The 10781-nt window shown below is 43.0% G+C and overlaps 1 protein-coding gene across 1 annotated transcript; it reads right to left on the bottom strand.

The window, feature by feature from the left end:
* Window positions 1-205: 205 nt before the first annotated feature.
* On the bottom strand, window positions 206-10654 carry stbd1 (starch binding domain 1). The gene is made up of 2 exons (XM_029692433.1): window positions 10295-10654; window positions 206-2884 (listed from the first exon to the last, which is right to left on the bottom strand). The coding sequence occupies exons 1-2, from the start codon at window positions 10539-10541 to the stop codon at window positions 1236-1238; spliced, it is 1896 nt and encodes a 631-aa protein (XP_029548293.1). The 5' UTR covers window positions 10542-10654; the 3' UTR covers window positions 206-1235.
* Between the last annotated feature and the right edge of the window lie 127 nt (window positions 10655-10781).

Raw genomic sequence — 10781 nt, 5'->3', positions numbered from 1 at the left:
AACTTACCAAAGTATTTTTGCATCATACTCTAGGTATATTGTCTGATATACACAGCTGAAAAGCCCCTTCAGCCAATAACATACGGGACCCAAACCACCCAGTTTATAATGGCCTCATCCCAAATCCATTGTAACAGGCTTTCAGATGAGCCTGGAAATACTTTGGGATGCCAACACTAAGAATGAGAGTCAAGGAAGTACTGCATTCCAGGAAAATATGTTTGTTTATTGGGTAATAGGACAGAACACTACTTAAGCTAAACATTCAATAGTGGTACATTAACCACATTGCAATCATAAGACAGTATATTATTAAAAGATTATAACCAATACACCATCAATTGTGATATAATCTAAATAAACTAAACCAAAGTGAGTTAACATGTCAAAACATTTATGAACACTGATAAATGTATTATCAAAAAGGTTAAGGGACTTGGTGTGGATAATAGACAAATATAATTCAAGAAGCTAAGATCAGATGTAGAGATATGACATTTAAAATTCCAGCATCACAGTATTTGCATAATAACAATTCACTGACCTATATCGGTTGATGGTTACGAGTATTCTATTTCTGGAAATATAAACAGCCCATTTCACAAATCACAAAGACAATCTGAGTAACTGCAGTAAAACATGTAAAATACCTGGATAACACTTATTGCTGTGATTATTGCTATACTGCCACAGCACAAATAATGCTGGTATAGAAGCCCAAAGTAGTGCAGAGCTGCTCTATTGAAAGTAGTGAATCATCATCATCATCATCCTCATCATCCTCATCATCCTCTGGACAATATCCAGGCGCCATTCTATATTGACACTCATCCAACTCTACCTTCTCATTACCTCATTCACTTAAGACGTGCAACTTGAGTAATAGTTGTGTTGCTATAATGCAGTACATAAAGGACCAGAGCCCTGATTAGATACTGGGGATTAACACCCCTTTACCCAAAGTGTACACGCACTTGGTTCAGGTAAGGAATATGTTGGAAACTGCTTTTTAAAATGCAAGAAAAAAAAAAGTGAATTGGTGCACAGGATGAAGGGTAACAACAATTGGGACGCAGCCAAGTCCTCTATGATCGACCCTTTACGCCAGTCAGTCCTCTTCCAATGCGAGAGCCACACTGCCAACACCACTTAGAATAGATTAGAGGCATTCTAAGAAGTATACTAGTAAAGAGAACGACCACTAGCGCCATTCACTCCTCCCACTGGTTGCTCACTCAGAGGAAGCCCCACCACCTGTTGAGGTTCACCGCTCCACCTCCATGACCCGTTTCCAGGTGTCTATTCTCACTTTCCTCCCAGCGTTGGATTTCACCATTCTCCACCAGCACGAACTTCCACTCCACCAGTTTTTCTGCAGGAAGGGCAACCCAGCTGGCCCAGAACCCGTCCTGGCCCCTCTCCAGCGGAACAAAGCCCTTCCAGCTGCCCAGTTCCGGTTGATTCCCCGTCACAGCCAGCTCCTGCCAGGGAGACAGGGTGTGATAGTGGATACAGAACCTCACCTGTACTGCATGGGGTTCGATAGGAAGCACAGCTGCTATTTTACTCTCCTGCAGGTCTCCATCTAGTGATACAAGTGTGGTTTCAGTTTCTTTGACCTTTGATGTGGGTGTGTCAGTCATTGTTGAATCGTCTGCATTGTGCTGCGTTTCTGTGGGATGACGCTCCACCTCGGCAGAGCAGTCGACGGACGAGTGGCTTATCCTCACCCAGGGAGTGTCAGCGTTACCCTCTGCATCCGTGACACTTACAGTCATCCATTCATTGTAGTCCATAGTGGCTTCCATGATGTTTATTTCAACTTCCTGACAACTGCCCTCTACCCGTGTGTCCATGCTCTTATTAACCCCCTCTCCCTTCCGCTCGGAAACCACATTGGTGTCTGGCGCTTCCGTCGGCTCCCTGCTTAACCCTTCTATCTCGTTGTCATGAAGAACACCGTCTCTGTCGGGATCACTGCAGAGACTGTCTGGCTGTTGGTCAAACAGCTCCTGAGGGTTGCTCGTCATCCTCTCTGTAGGGTCAATCCCTGTTGTATTCCAGCTTTGAGCCAGTTGCCGACCGTTTCCACGGTTATCAAGATCGTCTCTTTTCGCCACCCATGCATTTGCCACGTCACAATATTCGAAACCTGCTGAACGATCATCCACTTGCGGGAAGTGACTGTAGAGATCCTCAACCATCGATTCCATGTCATCCTCCATGGTTCTAGTCTTCTCATAGACCACCTCCACATGGTCAGTCATCATGACAGCACCTGGGCATTTTACTTCCTGGATCTCAGTAACAGACAGTTGGTCAGGTTCTTGTAGATCAGAGTCAGTCAACATGTCAGGGAGATTGATTTCTTCTGGAGCTTCCTGAGGCTCGTTGGCAAAGGTAAGCGGATGGCTAGCCACAGACTCATCGGTGCGCTGACGTTGACAATCATTCCTCAGTTCAACTTCCTTCAAACCCTCCTCTTCTGGATTATACACGTCTGTAGCCTTACTCTGTCCAGATTGACTGTTTATGTCACTGAGGAAATGGTGACTGGTAGCCTGTTCCTCCTTATCCAGGGTATTGTCAGGCCGAGACCGTGTGTCATCCTGACACGAGCCTCCACAGACCTGACATAGGCCTTCATATTGATGACATAAGCCTCTGTGCTCTTCAGGTGGAGAGCAGAGATGAAACTCAGCATAAGGACCGTCGCTCTTCCTGGTCGTTCTTCTCTGTCTAATGGTTTGTAGATCCTTATTGGTTGTTGGGATACCCTCAATGGGTTCTACATCATCGATTGTTGGAATCCGTACCATGGGCTCCCTCTTCCATCCCTCTCCATCCCAGCTCTCCAGTGCCTCTGGAACCACCTCAGTTTCCTCTAGAATAGAAGCAAATGCAAAATGAGGGATCAGTCTACATCCTCACATTCTAAAAAACACCCATCAAATTAGGAAATACTATAATGACAGGAACCTACAGGACAGTATTAAAAATAGGTCAGCCATTTGTCAGGGAGTTGGTCAACCAGTGCTGTGATAAGATCACGTCGAACAACGAAGTGGAAGATTATGTGCTAACCAACCAGTGAGGAATGATCATTTTAAAAATGAACATTCCAAACAAGGCAGTCAGTCCAGTCATACACTGGTTGCAAAAATCAGTTGACGATACTTAGACAAGTTGTAAATGCAACAAGTACTGATAATGTATCTATACTGAATAAACAATTTAAGATTTGAATGAGTTCATAAGGAAATCAATTCAAATAAAATGTATTAGGCCCTAATCTACAAAGTTCACATGCCTGGGAATACAGACATGCATCGGTTGGTCACAGATGCCTTAATTTTTTTTTTTTAAAGTAGGGGTGTGGATCAGAAAACAAGTCAGTATCGGGTGTAACCCGCATGCAGGGAGACATTTCCTTCAGAGTGGATCAGGCTGTTGAATGTTGTCCCACTCCTCTTCAATGGCTGTGTGAAGTTGCTGGATATTAGCGGTAACTGGAACAAGTTGTACACGTCGATCCAGCGCATCCCAAACATGAACAACAGGTGACATGTCTGGTGAGTATGCAGGCCATGAAGAACTAGGATATTGTTAGCTTCCAGGAATTGTGTACAGATCCTTGCGACATGGGGCCGTGCGTTATCATGCTGAAACATTGACTTGATGGCGGTGGAGGAATGACATGACAACGGGCCTCAGGATCTCATGGCATCTCTGCATTCAAATTGCATTTGAAAAAATATAAGTGTTGGTTGTCCATAGCTTATGCCTGCCCATACCATAACCCCAGCATGGGGCACTGTTCACAAAGTTGTCAAACCTCTCGCCCACACGACGCCGGTTGGACGTACTGCCAAATTCTCTAAAACGACATTGGAGGCTTATGGTAGAGAAATTAACTTTGAGTTCTAGCAACAGCTCTGGTGGACATTCCTGCAGTCAGCATGCCAACTGCACGCTCCCTCAAATCTTGAGACATGTGGCATTTGAGTGGCCTTTTGTCCCCAACACAAGGTGAACATGTGTAATGATCATGATGTAATGACTTCTTGATATGCCACACCTGTCAGCTGGATGGATTATCTTGGCAAAGGAGAAGTGCTCACTAACAGGAATGTAAACAAATGTACGCAAAATTTAATTAAGCTCTGTGCATACGGATAATCTTTTATATATATATATATTTCAGCTCATGAAACACACTTTACATGTTGAGTTAATATTTCAGTGTAATAACTCAGCTTCCAAGAGACGTTTAGGGTCAGAGAGATGGCCTTCAATATATTATATTGCAGAAAAGTGGTATAAAACCCACATATAATTAGTTTAAGACATTATTTTAGGCTGACAATTATATTACACTTCTGATACACACACAGGCCTTATTTTGTTTTATTTATACCACCTATCCAGGGGTCTTCAAAAATCAAAGCCTGGAGGGCCACTACTGGTTTTCTATCCGAACTGGTGTCCCAGGTCTGAATTAGTCCCCCATTATAATGCCATTAAGAACGCCAGCAATGAAACTGGCTACACAGGTCAGATTTGAATAGCCCTGACTACACCTCTGCCATTCATCCCAATTAGACTGGTTTGGATTTCTCCCTGAACAAAATGGCTGCCCTTATCATACCATTCTGGGATTGAGGGTTTATGGCATCGCCCCTCTAGTAATTAAATATATTAGAGGTTCTATTCTCTAACAAGCTGCCTAACTACATTTGGGCCTGGTTTCCCGATGGAACTTAAGTGATGCATGGTTCCTAAAAACAGCCGAACTCGCATGAGTTTCCCAAAACACCACGTAGAGAGAACTTTAAGTGCATTATTGGAGCATGCGCCGATATAGCTGCGACCCAAAATAGGATATATTCTAGTAGAAAGAGGAAATCCTAAACTCAGTCAAAAAAGAAACGTCCCTTTTTCTTGCAGACAATTCATATTTTTTTTTAATTGAACTTCAGATCTTCATTGTAAAGGGTTTAAACACTGTTTTCCATGCTTGTTCAATGAACCAGAAACAAATTAGTGAACATGCACCTGTGAAGACATAGGACACTAAAGAGGCCTTTCTACTGACACTGAAAAACACCAAAAGAAAGTTGCTCAGGGTCCCTGCTCATCTGCGTGAACGTGCCTTAGGCATGCTGCAAGGAGGCATGAGGACTGCAGATGTGGCCAGGGCAATATATTGCAATATCTGTACTGTGAGACGCCTAAGACAGCACTACAGGGAGACAGGACGGACAGCTGATCATCGTCGCAGTGGCAGACCACGTGTAACACCTGCACAGGATCGGTACATCCAAACGTCACACCTGCTGGACAGGTACAGGATGGTAACAACTGCCCGAGTTACACCAGGAACGCACAATCCCTCCATCAGTGCTCAGACTGTCCGCAATAGGCTGAGAGAGGCTGGACTGAGGGCTTGTAGGCCTGTTGTAAGGCAGGTCCTCACCAGACATCACCAGCAACAACGTCACCTATGGGCACAAACCCACCGTTGCTGGACCAGACAGGACTGGCAAAAAGTGCTCTTCACTGACGAGTCGCGGTTTTGTCTCCCCAGGGGTGATGGTCGGATTCGCGTTTATCGTCAAAGGAATGAGCGTTACACCGAGGCATGTACTCTGGAGCGGGATCGATTTGGAGGTGGAGGGTCCGTCATGGTCTGGGGCAGTGTCACAGCATTGTCGGACTGAGCTTGTCATTGTAGGCAATTTCAACGCTGTGCGTCACAGGGAAGACATCCTCCTCCTGCATGTGGTACCCTTCCTGCAGGCTCATCCTGACATGACCCTCCAGCATGACAATGCCACCAGCCATACTGCTCGTTCTGTATGTGATTTCCTGCAAGACAGGAATGTCAGTGTTCTGCCATGGCCAGCGAAGAGCCCGGATCTCAATCCCGTTAAGCACATCTGGGACCTGTTGGATCGGAGGGTGAGGGCTAGGGCCATTCCCCCCAGAAATGTCCGGGAACTTGCAGGTGCCTTGGTGGAAGAGTTGGGTAACATCTCACAGCAAGAACTGGCAAATCTGGTACAGTCCATGAGGAGATGCACAGCAGTACTTAATGCAGCTGGTGGCCACACCAGATACTGACTGTTACTTTTGACTTTGACCCCCCCCCCCCTTTCTTCAGGGACACATTATTCCATTTCTGTTAGTCACATGTCTGTGGAACTTGTTCAGTTTATGTCTCAGTTGTTGAATCTTGTTATCTTCATACAAATATTTACACATGTTAAGTTTCCTGAAAATAAAACCGTTGACAATGAGAGGATGTTTCTTCTTGCGGAGTTTAGTTGCGGGTCATTCTGGTGGCTAAACAGAACCTTACATTACAGTTCCCACTGTCAACAAAGTAAAATGCAAGTTTATATATAATCTCTAGGAACACTACTTGTCAGTCGTTAGGTAAAACACGTCCATCGCTGTCAAACGTTGGAATCCAACTGTGGTCTAAACCACAATCCTGCTGTGTTAAGCAGTGGAATGACATTAGGAAGTCTCTCCTGCGGTGCGTGGCCTATAACGTAATCTAGCACCATTGACACAGCGAAAGGGTAAATCTATTTGAATTCAAATCACTTTTAGACAGCACCCCTTTTGACTGTTAACAAAACCTTCCGTACATATTTGCCCATTTTAGAAGTGCTCAGGAAGGGACTTTGGACCCGAACAGTCATGGGCTCAAAGTTGACCTAACGTTTTACATACTCCACCATACCATGAGTCACTGACCACTTCCACGTATGGAAAGTTATTTAAACCAAAAGGAAACCAAAAAGTGGTTGAATTCATATGGATTTACCCAGGAATGCGGTGTGGTTCAGACACAAGTTTAGTCAGACTTGTCCCTTTGCTTTCAAATAATCATTTAATATTTGACAACCGATAGTGTTTAGAGATTATAGATACGCATTTGTTGACAGGAAAAACTATTTACAGTGTAGGCTGACAGTGATTCAGGGTCGTTTCGTTTGCCAGTCACCGGAACGACCCGCAACTCAACCGATTATGTTTCCATTGTTGAAGACATGCCTCACGGTATGGTTGGGTATGCAACACAGAGATAAAGGTGCTCAAAGTTGACCTAACGTTTTGGCATTCAGGTCCAATAAGTGCTCAGTGACTTTTACAATGGGCAAATATGTATGGATGGTTTTGTTCAAAAACAATTTTATATATATACATACACATAAAATAAAAAGGGGTGCTGTCAAAATGTGAATGAATTCAAATCTTTTTATCCCCCAGTTGAATGATCAAATTGATTTCATTTGGACTATGTAGCCTATAATGTATTCATCTTGGTTTTTAATTTGAAGCATATTTTGAATCCTTCGATTGTGTAACAATTGCAGACATTGGCAACTTTTATTTGTAGTTAACTTTAGAACGAAGTTATGCAGTCAGAAACATCTTGATTCTATGTTTAGCCGAGATACGCGTGTAAAGTGATGCAGAAATGAACTACTCAATTAGCTGTTCACAAGTGGTCCGAGGAAGTCGGTAAATAAGCGTTTAAGTGCAAGTTTATTAACGATGGTTTGGGGAAACAGCTTGGAGATTTAACCTGTCAAGGTATAGGGGGAAGTATTTTCAATTTGGGATGAAAAGCGTGCCCAGAGTAAACTGCCTAATACTTAGGCCCAGAGTCAAATATGTGCATATTATTAGTAGATTTGGATAGAAAACACTGAAGTTTCTAAAACTGTTTGAATGATGTCTGAGTATAACAGAACTCATATTGCAGGCAAAAACCTGAGAAAAAAAAAAAAACAGGAAGTGGGAAATCTGATGCTTGTAGTCTTTTCAAGTCATTGCCTATCTAACAGTGACTTAGGGTTCATTTTGCACTTCCTAAGGCTTCCACTAGATGTCAACAGTCTTTAGAACCTTGTTTCAGGCTTTTGCAGTGAACCGAGCATGAACAAGAAGGCCGGGAAGTTGGTGACTCAGAAAATGACATGCGTTCATTGGCGCGCATTCACGTGAGGAGGTAGCTGTGTTCCATAACAGTTTAAGACATTGGAATCATCTGGTTGGAATATTATTGAAGTTATGTTAAGGCCCTAAAGATTGATGCTATACAACGTTTGACATGTTTCAACGAACATAAAAACTCTTGACTTTGTCTTGACATTTTCAGCACGCTTCCTACATTGAGTAGCTTACTGAACGCGCAAATGAGGTATTTGGACATAAATTATGGACTTTATCAAACATTTGTGGACCTGGGAGTGCATTCTGATGAAGATCAAAGGTAAGTGAATATTTATAATATTATTAATCAACTTAGTGAATACCATTAGTGTTTAATATCAGGGTTTCAGCATGAAACATGTGTATATACACACACACACTAAACAAAAAAACACAATATGTAAAGTGTTGTTCACATATGTGCAGGAAATAAAATCCCAGAATTTTCACATATGCACAAAAAGCAACTCAAATGTGCTTACATCCATGTTAGTGGGCATTTCTCCCTTGCCATGATAAATCCATCCACCCGACAGGTGGCATAAAAAAAAAAACTGATTAAACAGCATTATCATTACACAGGTGCACCTTGTGCTGGGGACAATAAAAAGCCACTAAAATGTGCAGTTGTGTCACGCCACAGATCTCAAGTTGATTGAGCGTGCAATTGGCATGCTGACCGCAGGAATGTCAACCAGATCTGTCAGAGAATTTAATGTACATTTCCCCCCATCATAAATCGGCCTCCAATGTTTTGAAGAATTTGGCATTAGGTCCAACCGGCCTCAACCACAGACCACGTGGAACAACCTCCACATCTAGCTTCTATGGGATCGCCTGAGACCACCCAGACAGCTGATGAAACACCAGTATTTATGTCTGAAATAAAGCCCTTGTGGGGGACAACTCATTCTGATTGGCTGGGCCCGGCTCCATTGGCTGGGCCCTATGCCCTCCCAGGCCGACCCATATAAATTAACTCAGTAAAAAAAAGTGAGTTCATTTACTATGCCTTTGCTGCATATGTTACCAAACTTCTGGCAGTTGTGAAAACCTTTGTTTATCTTCCACCTCTGAAGAATGAAGCAGGCTACTAAGACAGTGTCAGGAACTGGGGTGTGAAATGACGTGTTGGTGATTTCCATGTGGAGTGGAGAAACGTCAACAGGGCACCAGAGAGCTGTCAGTGAATATGGCTAATGTTCTGTTGCAGTTGTATTTTTGTGGCACCCGCAAATACACTATAGAAATAGTTGGAAAGAATAAAATGAGTTTCCGGTAATACGGATAACTAGTGAAAAGTTTGGTATAGAGAGATGCGTTATACGTTTTAATGCAAATGGTACAACCTTTGGTAGGCTGCTGGCAGGCTTCGCCACAGCTAAATTAATATTTTTGATTCTGATGGGGTACAAGACTTCACATTTTTTAATCCCAAAAAGGTATAGTTCACCCAGATAACACATTGGTTCTCTTACCCTGTAAACGGTCAGTGTATGACATTACCGATTTAACGCTTTGGTTTAGTTTCCCGGACACCGTTTCCACATGCTAACACTGTAGCATTTGTAGAGCATTTTATTAGGACGACACATACACATCTAACAATCCCATGTGGCACAAAGCCCATTCAAGTCATATGACCATTAGCATTTTTCCCACATGTCCAGTCCAAATCACCCAAAATAATCTGAAATTGATTGAAGCTTAAAGATGATTTGTACATGATTCGAAAATACTAAGTAACCAACACGACATGAATGGGATTTGTGCCACAAATGCTAAAAGTGCCAGGGACACTGAACCAAAGCATGGATTGCTATCACATCGTGTCCATGGACTCCTTACAAGGTAACCTAGTGGTTAGAGGGTTGGACTAGTAACTGAAAGGTTGCTGGATCGAATCCGAGCTGACAAGGTACAAAACTGTCGTTCTGCCCCTGAACAAGACAGTTAACCCACTGTTACTAGGCCGTCATTGTAAATAAGAATTTGTTCTTAACTGACTTGCTTAGTTAAATAAAAGACTAAAAAAAGTAATCCAATGTAATTTGGGTGAACCATCCCTTTAGTTCAGTCTCATGCGCACTCAGTTCTAGGAGACCTGCGCACACGTGTGTTTGTAGGCATGGCTGTATTCTAGCATCATGGAGGGTCTTTCAAAAGAAGCTACCGAAAAACATAACGACCAGGATAATCTCACACGAATGGTTGCTTATTTGTCTTAATTCAAATCATAACCGATCAGTGAAAATGGGAAGATTAAATAAAAATGCTGATTTACCTGTTGACTCGACACAAGAGAGGGGCGCTTCTTCGTTTGTAGTCTCCTTTCCAGTTTCATCTTCAACCCTTCTTCTCGGACCTTTCAGTCTCTGTATAGATCTGTATATGATCAGTGCAGCCCATACAGACATCATGGCAATAATAGCGAGAACCACTGCAATCATCCAATCACTCATACAATACAACGCAGTTAAATCCCCAGCACCGCTTTCAAACGCGACGGTTTTACTTTTCTTGATGGTCATTTCTGCAGCTTAGGTCATCGATAAGAGAGAGCCAGGTAAAAGCAACGCGATCGGATATTAAACACGCGAATACCAACAAGCGCGTGTGTGTTCTTCTCTACGCGTGTTCCAAATGACCTCTTATTGCGACACACAAACACATCTCGGATCTGCAATCAGGTGAGCCTGCTGACAATTGGCTGATTCGAATCATGGGCAGCGTTTACACAGGCGTTGCAATTCTGATTTTTAAATTATTTA

The sequence above is a fragment of the Salmo trutta genome, chromosome 15 (assembly GCF_901001165.1).
Source record: "Salmo trutta chromosome 15, fSalTru1.1, whole genome shotgun sequence".
NCBI classification, from domain to species: domain Eukaryota; kingdom Metazoa; phylum Chordata; class Actinopteri; order Salmoniformes; family Salmonidae; genus Salmo; species Salmo trutta.
The sequence above is the reverse complement of the archived record's forward strand: the minus strand, read 5'-3'. Positions and strand labels throughout refer to the sequence as shown.

What these genes read in the sequence shown, in the direction of transcription:
- stbd1 (XM_029692433.1), bottom strand. Translation starts at nt 10,541, where the DNA reads ATGACCATCAAGAAAAGTAAAACCGTCGCGTTTGAAAGCGGTGCTGGG. An exon ending in CTCTTGTGTCGAGTCAACAG is followed by an intron (nt 2,885 to 10,294) that starts GTAAATCAGCAT and finishes CTTCTATTCTAG; the next exon opens with AGGAAACTGAGGTGGTTCCA.